Source organism: Elaeis guineensis, chromosome 6 (assembly GCF_000442705.2).
Source record: "Elaeis guineensis isolate ETL-2024a chromosome 6, EG11, whole genome shotgun sequence".
NCBI lineage: Eukaryota > Viridiplantae > Streptophyta > Magnoliopsida > Arecales > Arecaceae > Elaeis > Elaeis guineensis.
This window is the reverse complement of record NC_025998.2, coordinates 8,266,695-8,286,585: the sequence shown is the minus strand read 5'-3', so window position 1 is coordinate 8,286,585 and position 19,891 is coordinate 8,266,695. Positions and strand designations below refer to the sequence as shown.

Here is a 19,891-nt window from a genome sequence, read left to right as displayed (position 1 = left end):
TGTGCGCGGAATACAACTCCTTGCCCTGGCTTCGCGGTGGGCCCACAGATGACATTTGCTCATCCGTGGACACGAACTCATAGAGAGGTTTGCCATCGGTTGTTTACGTTGATGTCATCGTATTCATTATCGTAAACTAAAAGCATTGCATTGGGAGCGGCTTCTAACTTTTTTGTAACGTTTTTACACCCCGCTCGAAAAAAAAAAAAAAAAACTTTTTGAAACATTCGCGTCGGCTGTCACCTCTTCGTAGCTACCAGATCGTCGCCACGTAGACTATCACCATCGTGAGATACACGTGTCGCGATCTCCAACGTGCTGACGCTGACTTCCGGGAGATAACGTGGCTCCTTAATCTTGGGGTTTGACATATCCAATCAAAATTACCTAAAACCCCATGTCCTATGCAGTAATTTTCTAGTCACCCGTTCCCTGGGCTTAAGCGTCTAATAACCAAAAACACTATCATTAATTCGCGGTCTACGCCTATTAGCTGGAAAATGCCGGCCGTTCGACCGGTAATCTCTTATGTCAAGCGCCAGAACGGTTCTCATTGGAGAATTTAGGGTCCACGTGGCAGAACGGCGCTAATCAATAATTTTTCCTTACATCAACCGTACGCGGACAGCGTGACTTTCTCGTAATTTAGTGCAAAAATCAAGGGCATTCTGACAATAAAAAAGTTCAGAAAAGTTTTCTTGAAATTAAACTTCTACATAATAGAAAGAGAGATGGGGGAAGATTCCGAAATCTCGGCTATGTTCTTCGTCACCCTTCGCAAAGCTCTCTCTCGCTCAAATCGTCCGCATCCCTAAGAATCGGAAACCACGGTCCCGAGATCTCTTCGTGTCTCTCTCCACCTCACTCCCAAGTACTTGGCGCTGCCTTTCTCGATCCCCCACTTCCTCTGGACCCATCTCCATTGGATCTGTTTGTCTCCGGTGATCCCTTCCTCTCAGATCGCCGGCGATCGGCGGAGGGAAGAAGAAATTCTCTATTGAAAGAACGAAAGCAAAAATCCCCGATCCGATCTAGGGTTTCTTGTCTTCTTCCGATCAAAAAATAACGCGCGGAGGAGAAGAAAGAAGAGAAAGAATTCGAGGCCCTGGTTTCTTGGACCGAGTGGAAAGCTTGGATTTTGTTAGATCTTATTAGCATTTGGCTTAAAACTTTCTTTCCTTCTTTTGTTTTGGGTGATTTGGGGAGAGGCGGTGATGGGGAAGGTGGCGGTGGGAGCGGCGGTGGTGTGCGCCGCGGCGGCGTGCGCGGTGGCGGCCCTGGTGGTGCGGCACAGGATGCGGAGCTCCGGGCGGTGGGCGCGGGCGATGGAGATACTAAAGGAGCTGGAGGAGAATTGCGCCACGCCGATCGGGAAGCTGAGGCAGGTGGCGGATGCGATGACGGTGGAGATGCTCGCCGGGCTCGCTTCGGAGGGCGGGAGCAAGCTCAAGATGCTCATTAGCTACGTTGATAACCTCCCTAAAGGGTACCGCCTATTGTTTCTTTGCTCACATATTCTCTTTTTCAGTTACGGATGTGCATGTAGATCGAGTTCTATGATTAGATACGCTCGGGCTATGACTTTGGTTCTTGAGATGCTCTTCCCTTTACCATTACTTTAGCTAGAAATTTGTTTTCTTTTGATTTGTTTTCCTTCCTTCTTTATGTTAAAGATTTTTCTTTATAGCTTGCGGATGGTTCTTTTCTCTTTCTCATAGTTGTTTATTACTGTACTTCAAGAAGGTTTCTCACGTGGATTTCTTGTCTTTTGGTTTCTTCTGTCGGAATTTACCTTTTCTATTTTGGAGTCCCTACTTTGATGATTCTTTCTTTAGAATACTTGTTCTTCGGGAAAACGTTCTCCGGATCTGGGACTCTTATTTTCCTCCAGGCTCGATGGCCCTTGTTTTATGTGATATTATGGGCATCAGCTTTGTGAGGGGCTGGGGAAGGATGTTACATATACTCCCTTTCAATAAGAAAACAAGATGAAGAAAGTGTTTTCTCTTTATCATAGTCCGCAACTAACTTGAAGTTATGTTTGCAGCCAGTAATGAATTGGTAGCCATAAAAGATATGACTGTTTTTTGACTTCTCTATGACTATCAAATGAGCTTATATGGTTGTCATGTCTCACTTTGCTTCTTCGCTGGTTGTGGATAAGTTCAGTAACTTCAGTTTATATGTTAATAGATTGGCCCAATTCTGTTACGAAAATATATCTTGTTTGCTGGCTATAATCCAGATTTGGCTAGTGGGACAATAATTCTTGAACTTCGATGTATTTTAGAATTTAGGGCAACAGGTTGGTTGTTAATCTTCTTCTCATATTTTGCCTGACCTTTGCTTTATATAATCAGCTTTATGATTAGCTCCTGGTTCATAACACTTAATTTTTTAGGACAGCTTCCAAGACATATTAATCATGTCCTTTTAATTCAGTGGCTAGATATGGAACAGAATCTTGTTGAGATAGAATTTTGTTTCCAGACCATGAATCACAAATTTTCTCTTGTACAAATAGTTGTGAGCTGGTATAACAGAACAAATATCTGGAGTCAATTAACAGATGCAATATAGAGATAGGTAAATGGCAATATCAAAACTAAATATTTGCACCTAAAACCTCAATATGCAAGCTCTTTAAAATATGAAGCCTTGTCTTAAATTGTCAGGTCCATGAACAATGGTTTCTCTGCTTTCGATCTTGCCATCATCACCTCTTCTACATCCACTTGATAATTTATTGCAATCGGCCTTTTGATGTTTGAAGTAAATGTCCATAATGCTTAAGAGTATTTTGTAGTTTTATGAGAGAAAGGGGCATGCCATGTAACAATAAGATGATGCTTTACATGCTTGTAATATTACTTTTGCAATGTTTTTCTTTCTAAAATATTTTTTCTTGTTACCCAAGTGATTTATATTTTATATGTGTTAATGTTGATATGGTCTTTGGCTTAAAAAATGTTTTAGAGATTATTTAATTCCTTGAGTCAAATAGTGTGTTTTTCCTCTCTTCATCTAGACTCTTCATATCTAGGATAACTTTGAGCGTTAGAACCTTAGTTTCGTAATCTTAAACTTTATAATCAGCAGTATGGGTCTCCATTCTTGCCAGATGGCATTTTAGTATAGAGTTCAAGTGCCCTCTTATTCAATAACAGCCATAACCATAACCATAAACATAAACATGGGAATAACAATGAAGCCTTCTCCAACTTTTTGGGGCTGGCTTTATGGATTCCCATTTTCCAAATCCCTATGCAGGGTGATATCTGTGCTTATTTCAAGCTTTTCTACATCCTTCTTCATAGCTTCCATACGTAAACATAGAAATAACAACGAAGCCCTGTCCAACTTTTGGGGGCTGGCTTTATGGATTCCCATTTTCCAAATCCCTATGCGGGGCTATCTCTATGCTCATTTCAAGCTTTTCTATATCCTTCTTCATAGCTTACATTCATTTTACATTACATTTTCTGCATCTTTTCCTACATCATTCAAGACAAATAAAGTATACCTCTTTTCTAGAACTCTCTTAGATCTTCATTGTACATGTTTGTATCATCCCAATAAATTCTCCATCACTTTGTCCTTAATTTGTACAATTCTTTACTCATTTCAGCTCTATTATTTCTAGTTTCACTATGCATCTATCTCAATGTAGTCATTTCTATCACATTCTAAGACATAAATATGTAGGTCTTGCTATTATATAAATTTTTTCTTAAAGTCATGAAAATTCATCATCATTTTAGAGAGGTGATCTTCTCGTCAAGATTCTACCATAACACCTTTAACAGCTTATGCCTGATTCCAAAAAAATGGGATAAGACTTGTTGGTTAAGTATTTGCATATGGTTTAACTTGAGCAACTTAATTCATGCCGTCATGTTTAATGCAAAAGCCATATGTATCTATTATTCCACTATCTGCCTGTTGCTCATTTATGTTCTTTCCAGCCACTAGACATACCCTTATTTTTAATCTAATCTTGGGAACAGCATCTCAAGTAAAATTGACATTTTTTGATCAATCCATAGTTATTTTTTCATAGTCTAATTGGAAAATGATTGCAAAATAGCTTTTTCTTTTTCCCAATTTGAATGCTTTCCTTGTATTGCTTGTCTTTTTAATATTTTGAAGCAATACAAGGGCCTAGCATGTACTCAGCTAGGTCCAATGAGTTTTGGGCTAATTCAGTCCACTTAATTAGTAAACTATGCTGACATAACCTAATTTGATGCATTGACTGCTCGGATTGTACCTGGAACCATCGTTATAAAGAACTTATCTGTGACCAACTGGGATTTGCAATGGTACAGGATATAATTCTGATTAAATTTCAACAAATGGGTCAAGTTGAGTTGGCAAAGCAGTTAATACAAACCTGGCAGGTCGAGTTGGCAAAGTGCCTAATACAAACCTGGTAGATCGCATTAAGCTGGCGAAAGCCGTTAATAAAATCCTGGCTTAACCTGGTCAGATTGAAGTTTTCCAACTTAAACCCGAGTTAGGTGTTGGCCTAGCTTGGTCAAAGCTATGGCGGCTAAGTTGAATTGTTTCCTGGTTGAGTAGATCAAAGTCACATAATCCTTATTAGGAATTTATTTTATGATATTCTGAGGTCAATGGAACTGCAATTTGTTTTTTTACTATGATCCGAATGTGTATTTTTGCTTTATCATCTGCATATATGCCATGCTCCCATTAGTCTAGCATATCTCTGCACCAACCTGATCCATGATATTCCAAGGAGATAAGTTGGTTTGCTTCAAAATTTGGACCATTGAAATGGATATGAATTATGCGACATGAAAGGTTGAGTAGTTGTGCATCAAGTATTTATACTGATCAACAATGAAAATCTTTCCTCATTCGTAAATTAATAAGTTGGAAGAATATGAGCTAATGGTGGTCCGATGGATGTTGGGATGTTAATCATATGTTTAGATCCAAGAGGGATATGGTATAGATGTATTCAGTCTGTACATTAAGTTTATTTTTTTTGGTGAATTGATGTCTCGTATCTTCCTATCAGTTATGAAAACAAGTTATGCTATGTTAAGCCTTTCACTTTGGGGCTATGGAGAACTTTGGATTTTTTGTGAGAATTCTGTTATCTTACCTATGTAAGAATCAGACTCTATTAAATTTGCTAGGTTGACATGTTATATGGTGTTGTTACCGTTAGGATCTACATAAGTAAAAGAAAGAACAGCGTTAGGCTGTAACATGGATAAAGAAAAAGATTTCTAATGAAGTCTTCTACTTGTTGGACCTGTAATAGGACTTTCATCTTCAGAAAACAAAGAAAACAAGCAAAAAGAGCATCAAACATCATCTCACAAGTAAATCCTTGTCAATGTATTAAGCTATTCTTTTAAGTGGGGGCCACTTAAGTTGGGGAACAATGGCTGGACCTAGAGGAATGGTTATCAGATCTATATCTCAATGTACCATTCGGGCCCCCCAAAGTTCTATTCAATTTGTGCCTCAATTGATATTGTATTGGCAAACTTTGGCTTCTCGGTTTAGTTTGTTGAACCTTTGTAATTTCCAAAGGAGGTTGATAAAAACTATAAAGATTCCAGACCTGTATCATAGCCCAATGTAATAGTACAGACATTGACTTGAATCTTATTATCATTCCATCTAAGATGATTCTGAGAATTGTGCTCGAACCAATTATTATTGTTTTTTCAAAAAAAAAAAAAAACAACTATTATGGTTCTGTTTCCAGCTAGCTTACATGAGAGTTTTCTCCAACTGTCTCATGTTCTTATGTCCTTCTATGTGAAGCCTCCTTTTGGATCATTTTAGGAATTACCGGCCTATGGTTTATAGTGTGTTTGCTAGCATAGTCACTGATGAGTGTTAGTTTAATCTGTTTACATGTGAGGCCGCTACTTATTTAAGAAGGCGTGTTTGAAGGTCCCTGATAAAGTCATGTATTGCGTATCTGGTAATATAAAAATAAAGGGGATCTACATAACTTTAGCATGTAGAGAGTGATTGAGATGGAGTCTTCCATTTTCCTCCTTTTGAACACTTATATCCATAGCTGTTTGTACACTGGTCTTCATATCACATGAAAGCAGCTCAACAGAGGACCTATAATTTAGTTTGCTCAGGAGGACGGATAATTAATATGCTAATAATGTTAGAAATGTTGGTTTTTCGTGGATGCCTTGGATGTGCCTCTCACCTAACATTGTTCCAAAAAAACTATTTCCATGAAACTAAACACATCATTGGCTGAGAGATAATGGTTCGAAGTAGGAGGATGAGGAGAGTAAACTCTAGTACGGACTGTAGCAGAGTTGAACGTTTGAATTCACATCTGATATTTCTAGGGTCTATATATGTGTATGTGCATGTGTCATAAACATGCACTATTTGTTTCTTTTAGCAAGTAGATTGCATTAATAATTGTTGGCCTGCATCAAACGCACCCGTACAGCATGACTAGTATCATGGATGTGTTGCTAAAAAATATTATGAACCAATTTTTGTTTCATCAAGTATTTAAAAGTAGTATATTTACAGGGATGAGACAGGATTGTTTTATGCGTTGGACCTTGGTGGAACCAACTTCCGTGTACTACGTGTACAATTGGGAGGAAAGGGAGGGCGTGTTGTCAAGCAAGAATTTGAAGAAGTTTCCATTCCACCAAATTTGATGGTTGGAAGCTCCAGTGTAAGTGAAGGGCCTGGTGTTGTATGTTTGACTCTTCTTTATTTGGAAATATCTAAATCTGCTTCTAAGCTTGCTCAACTTCAATTATGCTTTCAGGAACTATTTGACTTCATTGCTGCAGCATTGGCAAAGTTTGTTGCTTCAGAAGGTGAAGAATTTCACCTTCCTGTGGGCAGGCAGAGAGAACTTGGTTTTACTTTCTCTTTCCCAGTGAAGCAAACCTCAATCTCATCAGGCACTCTTATTAAGTGGACAAAGGGTTTCGCTATTAATGGCACGGTAAATTCTGGTGGCTCTTTTCCTTTGAACTAAATGAGATTATGATTTAGTTTTTCTAGGTGAATGAACTTGAAGCTATACAAGAAAATTCTTGGATATGATTAATGCTAGAGGTTGTCTATCAGGGTGTCCATGCATGGAATAGATCATTCTATATCTTATCTACAAATTGTATTCCTGGATTTGGATTTAAGAAGTTTGTTGTTTGGCCTTTTTGGAGCTTAAGATGTTTTCCTCTGGCAAAATGGGATATCCTGCATTCCTTTGACATCCTCCAACTAGTTCTTTTTAATCCTATTCGATATTTTTTTTGACCCTTCATGTGGATCACAGTTGTTAATGTTTCTTTATTATAGTTTCATTTGGTCTCTTTTTTGGTATATGGCACAATCATCTAAATAGATGCAGTGCAATTTCTTCTGCTTCCTTGATTGTTAACATATACTCTCTGTTTTGTATTCCATTTTTCTGGCATCAACAAGAATTATCTCATTAAAGATAGGGTTAATGAGTATTATTTAATTTTTCTCCATTATTTTTTAAAAAAATAATCCTTCTTAGTTTGCCAGTTTTCTTGTCCTTCAAGATTTTGTCCCTAGTGCTCCTATTATTTCCAGTTTCTTCTATGCTTATTTTTTTGACTAGTCACTTTTCCTGTTGCTTTCTCAGTTAAGTGATTTTTTTTCTAGCATTTTGAAATTTTAGTACACATGTTCATCAGAATTTTATTTTTTTGCTTATTTCGAGATCTTTGCACTTCCTTTATTGCTTAAAATTTCATTGTCAACTTTATTTATGTATTGCTAGGTTTTTCTTTTACTTGAGATGGACATACAAGTTGCCTTTGCTTACTACATGCAGCACTGCATTAAATGTGTTGCTTGGGATTGGTTCTATGAGTAGGAATTTATGGTTCAAAGGTTAATTTTTATGTCTTGTAATGTTTTTTTGATGTTTCTTTTTATTGCTTTTACTAGATTGTAAGGAAAATTAGTTTATTGGCAAATTCTTTGTTTACCAATCATTGAATGAACTATAGAATAGAAATGACGTAATATGCCTTCCATGCAATCACTTTTTGTTTTGGGGTTGATCCATACATGCACTTTTGAATAGTTGGTTTGCATCACTATCTAAATGATCTTTCTATCAAGCTTATTAGACATGCTCTAGTTTGATATGTGCCATCTTCTTAGTTGTGGTTTATGACAAAATTTCATGCTCCATGCCAGTTCTTTTTCTTTCCTTAGGGTTGCCTTAAGTTATTACGGATCAGGCCAATGAAGAATATCACTCCGTAAAGCTTAAATGTTTCATTCAATTTGTGTAAAAGGTAGCAAAGGCTCATAGAATCCCACAATCACGTTGGCCAGATATCATCATTCTTGCTGAAGTTCCTTGTAGACCATAATATGTTTTGATGGACCTTTTTCATTCCTCCAAAGCCAGGTTGGGGAAGATGTGGTGGCTGAGTTGACCAAGGCCATTGAAAGACAAGGTCTTGATATGCGAGTTACAGCATTGGTAAGTTCCTTTATTCATACTGCTTTCAAATTTAAGAATGAGAAACTTTGGAATTGAGCCATTTTTTTTCTTTTCTTTTTAGACATTTTCCAAAAGAAAAACATATTCTTCAAATTGTTGGTTTCTTTCTTCATCTCAAAGGTGAAGATAGTGCAAATATAGGGCAGAACTGATGGTCTTATTTTAGGTAAATGACACAATTGGGACATTGGCTGGGGGAAGATATTATGATAATGACGTGGTTGCTGCTGTCATACTGGGTACTGGAACGAATGCAGCATATGTAGAGCATGCACAAGCAATTCCTAAATGGCATGGGCTTTTACCAAAATCAGGAAAGATGGTAAGCAAAACTTTTTTTGCCTGGAACTTGTGGAACTTAAGTATGAGAGGTCGTAAACAAAATCGAGTAATTTTAAACTTCTGATCAAACCAATAGCAAGAAAAATCTCTTTTGCATCTTGTTAATGGGGCAGGGCATGTTACATTATCAACCATGAGGGAAGCCTTTTTGTTTTTTTTTTTTTTTTTTTACTTTTATTTTTAGGTGAAGGGAGGTTGAAACCACCCAGCTTTTATTAAAATAAAAGAGAAGTGCTTACAGAGAGTGAGGCATTTTTCTTGCCCTGTAGGTTATCAACATGGAATGGGGAAATTTCAGGTCATCTCATCTTCCTATAACAGAATATGATCAAGCATTAGATGCTGAAAGTTTGAATCCTGGTGAACAGGTATTTTCTTCATCCACTTCTTTGAGTACAAAAAATTGGTTGTTCAGATTGATTTGTAACTTATTTTTTTATTCCCAGATCTTTGAGAAGTTAATTTCTGGAATGTACTTGGGAGAAATTGTACGAAGAGTCCTGTTGAAAATGGCTGAGGAAGCTGCCTTGTTTGGAGACAGCATTCCGCCAAAACTTGAGGTTCAATTTATACTACGGTATGCTTTTAGTGGTCAATGACCACTGTTAGAATCCTGTTGTATTTTGTTTACCATCATTTAAGCATGTTTTATTGATTGCCACTGTAAATTAGATTATAACAGAAGCATCTTAAAGCATGGTCAGGTCTAGTTCTATATTCTTATCGATATCTGACAGGAAAATGCCTTCTTCTGCTTTATTCTTTTTCTTGTCCATATCAAAGAAGAGATATAGTGTCATTTAGGCCCTTTTTGGCATGGCTTTTGGAGGGCAAAAAATTACTTCTAGGAGGGCCAAAAGCTCTTTTGGATAGTTTTGAGGTGTTTGGTAAAAATTTTGAAATAGTATTCTAGCTCTTCTAAAAGTTGAAAAAGGTTTAGTAGAAAAAACTCCATTTTGGAGCTATAGGGCAAAAGGTCAGCTTGAGACGCATCGGGAAGCTATCTTTTTTAGACGGGTTTTGAATCTTAATAACAATTTTTTTAAAAAATAGTTTAAAAATAACTAGTTAACAATACTTTATATTAATAGTTTTTGATAGTGCAATATAATAATAATATAATATACAAAATAATATTATAAAACTATATGATATTATAATAATATTATATCATCATTATCATCATTATTATGATATAGCAATATAATAATAATATTATATATAAAATAATATTATGAAACTATATGATATTATAATAATATTATATCATCATCATCATCATCATTATGACATAGCAATCATACTATAACAATATAATATTGTTATACTATAATAATATTGTAGTATAGTACTTTATAATATACTAAAATAATAAGATCGTATTCTTATATTATAATAATAATATTATGGTAAGATAATATTTTAAAGTGCTCTATTCTATAATAAATTTAAAAATACATTATTTAGCTTAAATATCAAAAGAAATAATTTATTAATTAAGAATACTTAATGATATACTAACAATTAGACAATTAAGGTATTATGTAATATCCTCTATTATTATTTTGCGGTACTAAAAGCACTTCCTCAGTTTAGTTGCTAAATAGATGTTAAAGTTCTACAATATTTAAGAAATATGGTTACCAAATACCAAATAGTTTTTTATTAAAAGCTTAACTAATGGAAGCTCTACTACATACCATATTGCCAAATAGTGCCTTAGATAGTGACGTCTAATGAAATAATAATCGACTTCAATGTGCTTAGTTCATTTATGAGATATAGGTTTACATGCAATCTGAACAACACTCATATTATTAGGATAAAGGGGGGGTTGGAGTAGAGAGAGCAAAACTAAGATCTGAAAGGAGTCCTCAAAGCGATACAAATCTCACTACAAAAAGAGAATGATACTCAGCTTCAGCACTAGATTTTGAGACATTAAGCTGTTTCTTACACTTCCAAGCTACTAAAGAGGCTCCAAGGAAGACAATCGTGTAGTGGAACATCTAGTATCTGGACAATCAACCCAATCAGCATCAGTGTATGCTATAAGCTACTTGTTAAAAATGAAGAAAAGAACAACATACTGCCTGTGGTTTCCTTAAATATGTAATAATCGAAGAACATCACTCATATGACAATAAAGAGGGTCAAGCACAAATTGACTTGAAATATGCATCGTATGAGATATGTAGGATGTGTCATGGTCAAATAAATAAGGTTCCCACCAGGTTGCTGATGCATAGTAGCATCCTTTAGTCATTTAGCATCACTGCATCAGTCTCAGAATACTTAACATTCAACTTCTGGGAGCCAATATTAATTAACCATGATTGCTTCATGTAGGTTGTTTGGTTACATCATCATTTCCCTCTGTAAGTATGATATGCTAGCATAAAATTCATGATATTAATTAACTCAATTATTTCTCTAATTGATAAAAGCCTAGCATGATTGTTTTGCTAAAATATCTTCGTCAGAAAGTCCCACATCTCAGTTGCCATAGAGAATTGGGTTAGATTGGTTGCAATTGTTGGGTTGATGGATTCTAACATCCACATGATAGTTTTTGAATTATTAATCGACCATTCTTCAGCATCCTTCGGGTGACTTGGTATCATTGTTGACCCATCAATCATTCCTGAGAGCCTTCTCCCCATAATTCCAAAAATGGAAAAACCCACAAACTATAATTTTGCCATCTAGCTTGACTGAAATTGAAGATGATGGATCTTGTGAGGAAGATGAAGTCATCTGCAACCGAAAAAACCTGAAATATTCAAGAACTAAAGTATGCTTCTTGACAACCTAGATTCAGTAAGCAAGATTTCAGCTCAATTAATTGTTATATGAATCCAAGAGATGTTAATCAACCATATAAACAAATCTGTGCATATGTATCATCACATCAAAATTCAGGAATATTAAAATCTGATGTGGTGACTATAGGAAGCTTGTAAATACCACCCATCAAAAAGCCCACCACCTAATCCTCAAAGAAGAGACCACACTTCTAGTGTAGATCCTTGTCTCCAAAAGCTGGGCCCTTCCAAAGATCGCCAAGAAAGCCCCTCCACAAGGCGCAGAGCAGAGGCAAGGGGATTTTGAAGAACTATAGCAAATCTAGCTTTCAACCCTGCTAGGCCCTCCAAAGACTTGAAAGTGAAGTCATTAGTGGGACCTTTAAGAGAAGAAGGTGATCACAAGTTGCAGGATTTGGCTCTGATGCAATATCAAAATAGAATGAGGGTTATAAGCAAGACACAATGTTTTGAAGGAGCTAGAGTGAAAACCCTGTCCTTCTCACTATATATACATGGTCACGTTACAATACTGCCCTTAACAATAATATATAAACACGACATAGTTTTATGTTCTATGTAGGATGCTTCCCACATTATTGGATTAGAGACTTCGCATGAATATTGTGATGCACACAGGCCATAATGGTTGGGTCGAAAACTTATCCACAAAAATGCCTTCACCATCTGTAGATTGTGACCTGCCTCCTTTAAATGAACTTTTTTATTTTTTCCTCATTTGCTTATGACTCTTGTTTAATATGCTAATATGTAGCATCTTCATGAAGGTTCGACATTTGGAACATGTTACCTGTAGAGGACACTAAAGGTACTAATAGTAGTTTGAAGTTTTGTTCTTGAATATAGAATTGGAAGCTGGTAGTTTGAAGTTTTGTTTTTGAATATAGAATTGGAAGCTGAGATGGATACATACTGCCAAGTTACGTATTTGTATACATGCCATGCTGTGGTATGTTTGGTTTTGGAAGAGGACGTGGTAACCCTTGCACTGTGTCAGTTTGATCCCGCCGCTAAAAGGAACAATTAAAAATTTATCTGCATGGTATGAATTGAAAGTTGGTACATATGGTGGTCGTACATGTGCGGTTATTTAGTCATTTCTTGACATTCAGAGTGAACCCTTTGGTTGGTAGAGTTTATCCACCTATTCCTGTAATTCTGACAATATCTTTTATTGTGATTCAGTGGACATTTATGTCAAATGTTGTTACAGTATTGGCTTATCGTAAACAAAATTGGGACTTGATATGTGCAGGACTCCAGACATGTCAGCCATGCATCATGACACATCATCCGATCTCAGAGTTGTTGGGACTAAACTAAAGGACATTTTAGGGGTATGTTACCTTTACTTTTTCTCTATAATTTAAATTCCTCCTAATAGTACAAATCATTAGAATGTAGCTGTTCTGTCACAAAATCTTTGTTTTTCTTTAAATTCCAGATCTCTAATACCTCCTTGAAAACAAGAAAGCTGGTTGTCAAGGTCTGTGATATCATAGCCAAGCGTGGGGCTCGTCTGGCTGCTGCTGGAATACTGGGCGTCTTGAAGAAGCAGGGCCGTGATACTGCATTGAGGGATGGAAGTGACATGCAGAGGACAGTTATTGCTATGGATGGTGGGCTTTATGAACATTACACTATATTTAGCAATTGTTTGGAAACCACACTTAGAGAGATGCTCGGAGAAGAAGCCACAGCTTCTATTGTCATCAAGCTTGCCAGTGACGGATCAGGCATTGGAGCAGCTCTCCTTGCTGCATCTCACTCTCAGTATCTTGAGCTTGAAGAATCCTAAAGTGTCTCCTTTCAAACCTAGGAGTCATTCCTCACAACCTTCCTCTGTCTTCTGTGAAGGAATGCTTAATTTAACACCCGTGCGGCAGCATAGAGAACCAGGAGAAATCTTGCAAGTGTATAAATTCAGGGTCTAGCAGTCAGTGTGCGGATGATGCTGCTCCAGACCTGCCATTCTTTCTTTCCTCTTTCTGCGAATTGGCCGAACGGTCAACCTTCTTTTATCTATTTTTCAGATTTTTTTTTTCTGGGTTTCTCCTGGCAGTTTAACAATAAAAGAGGGGGATTATTGAAGTCCTATTTTTCTTGGAGTGAATATGATGTCTTTATGCAGCTGTTGCACGTTGTTTTAGAAGCCCTATGTAGAGAGGGGAAAACCCTCTATTACCGGATGATGCTGTTTTGTGTTCTGTGAACAAGCCTGTATGTGTTCAAAATCATCTCCAACAAATCTGTACCAAAAAAAAAAGAAAGAAAAGTCATCTTCAACAGACGAGAATGCTAAAATAATAGGCTATTCTCTCAGATGACTGAAAAATCAGGGTTTACGCATGTTTAGTGGTGGAGGGTTGCTTGGCTCGACCGCAGCCTTCCTGTGAGAAGATTCTGAGGTACTTTAATTGTCTAGGTGTTGTTGCAAGGGTCTTGTTTTAGCATTGTTCTTGAGCAAACGACAAGGCATCTGGGAAGGAGAGGTATGATTATTACCCACCCTTCCACTTCGCAGAAATATTGGTAATACACTGTTTTATTTGGTAGATTTAAATGGCGTCTTTCCTTTTATCTGATTTTGTATCAGCCAAAGTTGCTTTTATGGGTTTGCAGTGATTCTACCACTGCATGCGGCTTGGTCCATGGAGTAGGGAAAATGCTTGGCTTATCTCCGACCTCCTTTTCGCGCTAGTCTTTGAGAGAAGTCAAATACAAATGTTACGGATACCTTAAAATATATCTTTTTAGTGTTGAAAAGGGATAGAGGTTTGGACCCTCCCCTCTTTTATCAGGGGGAATAATTGGCACGGACGATAGCGTGCTCATATACAAATCCTTACTTAAAAAAGTTGCTTTATCGTGCATGCTTCCATAATACATTGCCATGTCAGCATACAAAAGAACTGTTCATGGGTACAATAGCCTGCAGTTGGTCCGGATGAGATGCTCACAATCAGCTATAGTGGTAGGAGCTCTAGTGCTATGTTTCATTCACACCATAGTATCATTTCAACAGCTTGTTGACGTCGACGTTTTAATAAGATTTGGAGTACATCCTTCATTGTAGGTCTTGATGAAGGCAATGGATCAGTGCACATGACTCCTAATTTAAAGACAAATGCAATCTCCTTTACATATGTCGGATCCTTGATGTCTTGATCCATAGCATCGATCATCTTGTCAGTCTCCTGCAAGTAGCGCCAAGCCCACTCTGCTAGATTACCATATTCTTCACCATCATTTGCTTTTTTTCCGGTGGTTAGTTCTAAAAGAATCACTCCAAAACTGTACACATCCATCTTTTCATTTATTTTTCTCGAATATGCGCATTCTGCAATTCAAGTAATAACCATAAAAATACACATTAACTATATAGTAATGCACTAAAGAACAAATGTGGTATTTATTGTTGCCCTTCTCCTCATCGAATGTTGGGAGGCAATAGATACAATCGAAGTGCATGCAAGTGTGAGGTATATGTGCGGCCACTGTGGCAGCATATGCTGACACCTCCTATATACATATTTGCATATTGATTTTCAACCTTGATAGCCTAGACATGTCCCTTAACTTGTAGTTTTTTTTTTTTTGGCAGAACTCTAAATTGTAGTTAATTGCTAACACTCTCCTAACTCACAGGAGATATGAATACTAACCTGATTGATGCTCATGTGATATACGGATCGCATCTAAACGTGTATGTACATATCTTAATTTTTAAATGATTCGACAATTTTAATAAATTTTGATGACTATTGTGAGAAAGCACATTAGCCTCTTTTTATATCAAAATAAATAGATTTGAACAAATGACAAAATCACTCACCAGGGGCCATGTAACCGAATGTTCCCGCTACAGCCGACACCGTGTTGTCCTCTCCAAACTTGACGAGCATTCTAGCCAGACCGAAATCAGCCACCTTGGCTCTAAATTCGGAGTCTAATAATATGTTACTCGACTTCACGTCTCGGTGCACGATAGGCGGGGAGCAACCGTGGTGCATGTAGCATAATCCTCGTGCCACATCGACAGCAATCCGCAACCTGGTGGACCAATCTAATAAAGGCATGTGATCAGAGTTCATCTCTTCGATTTGCTCCCCCACCCTCCGCTTCTGCGAAGCCACCGATCCAGGCTCCCGTTCTCCATGTACTCGTACACCAGCAGTTTCATATCGATGCTCCAGACGCAGCAAAGTAGTTTAACAATATTAGCATGCCGGATGAGCCTAGGATTTGGACCTCAGATTGGAACTCCTTCTCCAATAGGGAATCAAGCTTCCTACTGTTCCAGATCTTTTTAACGGCCACGATCTGTGCGACTGGTTCTCGAGCACGATCCGATACACTTTTCCGCCCCCCCACTCCCGATAAGGTGTCCTCCGTGAGCCCACTCAGGATGGTGGACTCCGTAAAATCCAACGGATAGAAAGACATCATCTTCCACGTGGGTAGAACTCTGCCATTGCTTCTCCTATGGCGCGCTCTTCTGACGAACACAGCGAAGACGATTGCCATCAAGGAGACGAGTGAAGCAAGAACGATGAGCATCATACGGAGCTTCCATTGCAAGCCATGTTTGCAGATGGGGACGTTCAAGAGTTCACTGGAAGCGCAGAGGCTGGGGTTGGAGAGGAAGCTTCGATTGTAGGCTGCGTCCTGTAATGAGATCGGGATCTCGCCAGAGAGCCGGTTGGACGAGAGGTTGAGCGTCTTGAGCTTGAGGTCTCCGATCTCCGGCGGAATTGAGTGGGACAGTTGGTTAATCGATAGGTCGAGTGAGATGAGTTGCTGTAAGGACCCAATTGCTGCAGGAATCTCACCAACAAGATGGTTGCTGCTAAGATTAAGAACACACAGAAATTTCAGTCTGATATCCCTGGCGGGATTTGGCCAGAGATCTGGTTCCCTCCGAGATGTAGCTCCGATAGTACGGAGATTTCAGTCAAGACAGCTGGAATTTTACCGGATAATAAGTTGTTGGCCGCTTTAAGGACCCGCAAACTTTCGGCCGTTGATGGAATGTTGCCGGAGAATTGGTTGTTCTCTATGTCCAGCAATGAAAGTTTTGATGGCAATTTGTCCGGTAGGGTGCCGGAGAATCGGTTGTTCTTGATGTCCAGCCACGCAAGCTCTGATGGCAACCTGCTCGGTAGGGTGCCGGAGAATCGGTTGTTGTGGATATTCAGCCGGGTAAGTTGTGATGGCAATATGTCCGGTAGGACCCCAGTCAGACCGTTGTTGAAGAGCCAGAGATAGGTCAGCGCCGGGAGGAGGCCGATGCTCGCCGGAATCTCGCCGGAAAACCGGTTGTTGACCATGTAAAGAAAAGAGAGGTTCTGAAGTTTGCCGAATTCCTCCGGGATGGATCCATTTAATTGATTCATCGAGACGTCGATACCTTCCAGCCCCAAGGCGCCAATTGGTTCGTCGATGTTGATCGGTCCAGTTAGGTTGTTTGCATATAAATAAAGGTACCGCAACTTCTTTAGACTCCAGATTCCGGCTGGTATGCTTCCACTGAGGGAGTTCTCTGATAGAACCAAAAAGGTCATCTCCGTCAACGCTCCGATGAATTCTGGGATCTCGCCCTTCAAATTAGTTTGGTGCATCCACAGCTCGCTCAGGTGAGTCAAATTGCGAAAAGTTGGAGGGATCGTTGCCGGAGAGAAGGGATTATACGCCAACCAGAGGGTTTGGAGGTTTGAGAGGTTGCCGAGCTCGGCTGGGAAGGAGATGTTGAAGAGGTTGAAACTGAGATCAAGATATTCGATAGCCAAGAGCCGGCCGATGGAGGGGGGAATGTCTCCGGTGAAGTTATTGCCTGAGAGGATGAGGTCAGTGAGATGGGGAGAGAGACGGTAGATATCGGACGGGATCACGCCGACGAAGTTGTTCCCGGAAAGGTCGAGGTGCAGGAGGTTAGAGCAGTTGTAGAGGGATGTGGGAAAGGAGCCGGTGATGTCGTTGTCACCGAGGTCGAGGATGGAGAGATTTTTCAGCTTGCATACGGCGGCGGGAATGGGTTGGGTGATGTTTTGGTCGACGAGTGCGATGTTCGTCACAAAGCCATCAGCGGAGCATTCGATTCCGGTCCAGTTGCAGTGGCTGGTTGGGGTGGAGTCGTTCCAAGAGCTGAGAACCGAGGGGTTTCTCCAATCCTCCTTGATTCGGAGGAGAGTTTGCCTTTCTCCATCCTCTGTTGTCATTTGGGATGCTGCTAGCGAAGAGAAGTAGAAGATGATGAGCAGAAGGAGAGAAGAAGAGATCGTTTCGGCCACCATTTTGGGGGCTTGAGCTGGAGGCCACCCAGAAGGGTTGAGTTTGCGAGCTTTTATGGACAGCAATAGCGGCACGGGCATTCCTCAAAGACCGTGTGGCGTGGCATCGCTTCCATCGGGGCTCTAGATGAGTACGGTGGAGGTGGGAGATGGAGAAATTATGCTGGGTAATTTTTCAGTGGTTGGTTTATCGATGGGGACCCTCCTCACCCGGGACTCATATCTTTTTAAAAATAGAATAAAATAAAAAAACGAACGTGGTCGTAATTAGTTTTGCCATGATAGGTCCTTCTGCGGTAACAGAGGCAGCAGTGAGAGGAAAAAAAAAAAAAAAAAAAAACGAGAAGGAAAAGAAAAGATTAAAAAAATATTATTTTATTAGATGATCCAATAATTAAACGTATATTAATTTTAATAAAATTTTAAAATACCATTATTAGTACCGAGAGTTATAAATTGAATGATTTTGATTTTTAATTTTTTATTAATTATTTTAAACATTCACACTTAGTCAAACCTGTTATTATAATCCGTTCTAATGGTGATAATTATTTTTATTATAAAAAATAAAATTTAATATTGACGATATATTTGTATAATTTTTAGTTGATCTAGAATAGATCTACAATAATTTTATTATTTTAAATAGTAAAAAAATATATTGAAAGAATTATCATTTTAAAGATTATAGTGTCTCTCATTTGTGGATTGCTTGATTATTTTTACTTATTAATTATTTGAATAAATCATAGAGATTATTGTTATTTGGTGAATTGTACTAATATCCTATTTAATTACGTAAAGAGGAAAAAAAATTATGATATTACTATTTCATAATTATAATTTTTTTCAATAAAATGGTATTAGAGTAAGATTGTTAGTAGCTGTATTTTTTTTGTATTGATTAAATGGAAGAATATATAGATAGAAATATATTTAAACTTATTCTTTCAATTATTAAATTTGGAAGTCTCAAATAGAATATTTATTATTTTGTAAAAATTTGTATGAACTCATTGAAGAAGATAGTGCCAAACCAAGTGACAAAACTCAATAAAAATAGAAAAAATAAATAGAAAGGTAGTTGAATAAATCAAACAATAGATAGAAGATAATATTTTTTATCATATTACCATGAAAACCAATACCTATAGTTTATAAAAGAAATTGGAGTCTTTATGAGTGGAAGAGTATATATAAAATGAAGTCTATGATAGATTTCAGGATGTAGTATATCAGTTGGCTGCTATGATAATGATACTAGAGGATAAGTTACAAGTATTGTTGTTGCTCAATTTCTTGTATGACAGTTAGGAAATTTTGATTGTATCACTTAGTGTATATAATTTATCTCCTAATAGTATGGTAATATTAGGAATGGTAAAGAATATTATGCTTAATGAGGAGATCAAAACAAAAGAATTAGGTATAATGACTATACAGTTAGAGGCACTGGCTATAGAAAGGCGAAAAAGGGGTAAATCTATATAGTTAGAGGCACTGGCTATAGAAAGGCAGAAGAGGAGTAAAACTAGAAACTCACAAAATTATAACAACCATAATAAGTCAAAAGAAATATCCAGTTTAGAAAGAGAATATTTTTATTGTGGCAAGTCGGGGCATATAAAAAAAAAAGTGCAGAAGATCTAAAAGAGAGCATTCAAGCAAGAGAGAGGAGGAAAAGAAGAAAGAAAAGAATGCAGGAGCGGTTGCATTTGATGGTGATTTAAGTATATATTATATATGATGATGATTCTATGAACTTATATGTCATGATTAATTGCATGTACTTGGATTATTGACTCGGGTGCTTCTTTTCATATTATTTTTTGGATAACCACTTCACATCTTACACCAATGGTGATTTTAGTAGTGTTAGGATGGAAAATGGTAGAATAATTAGGATT

General features: G+C 37.8%; 2 protein-coding genes across 5 annotated transcripts; one reads left to right on the top strand and one right to left on the bottom strand.

Annotated features, from left to right (window-relative positions):
- Nucleotides 1-734: 734 nt before the first annotated feature.
- On the top strand, nucleotides 735-13,791 carry LOC105047281 (hexokinase-2). Of its 4 annotated transcripts, none has more exons than XR_003801161.2 (10): nucleotides 735-1,486; nucleotides 6,553-6,703; nucleotides 6,800-6,982; nucleotides 8,432-8,506; nucleotides 8,694-8,849; nucleotides 9,139-9,237; nucleotides 9,316-9,446; nucleotides 12,462-12,502; nucleotides 12,582-12,819; nucleotides 12,950-13,017. XR_003801161.2 is itself a non-coding variant. In XM_029265192.2 (10 exons), exons 1-9 carry the CDS (start codon nucleotides 1,215-1,217, stop codon nucleotides 12,719-12,721), a joined length of 1,248 nt encoding a protein of 415 aa, XP_029121025.1. In that variant the 5' UTR covers nucleotides 735-1,214; the 3' UTR covers nucleotides 12,722-12,736; nucleotides 12,950-13,018. The 4 variants fall into 4 exon arrangements, 3 of the variants coding, with proteins under 3 accessions (XP_029121025.1, XP_010924444.1, XP_010924442.1); XM_029265192.2 differs by having other exon boundaries at nucleotides 12,582-12,736; nucleotides 12,950-13,018; XM_010926142.4 differs by lacking the exons at nucleotides 12,462-12,502; nucleotides 12,582-12,819 and adding an exon at nucleotides 13,139-13,791 and having other exon boundaries at nucleotides 12,950-13,031.
- A 748-nt stretch (nucleotides 13,792-14,539) lies between these two features.
- Nucleotides 14,540-18,141, bottom strand: LOC105036648 (uncharacterized). Its single transcript, XM_010912398.4, is given in 5 exon segments — nucleotides 14,540-15,034; nucleotides 15,530-15,823; nucleotides 15,826-15,930; nucleotides 15,933-16,574; nucleotides 16,577-18,141. Coding segments are annotated over 5 exon segments (2,874 nt in total). The 5' UTR covers nucleotides 18,066-18,141; the 3' UTR covers nucleotides 14,540-14,690.
- Nucleotides 18,142-19,891: the final 1,750 nt, after the last annotated feature.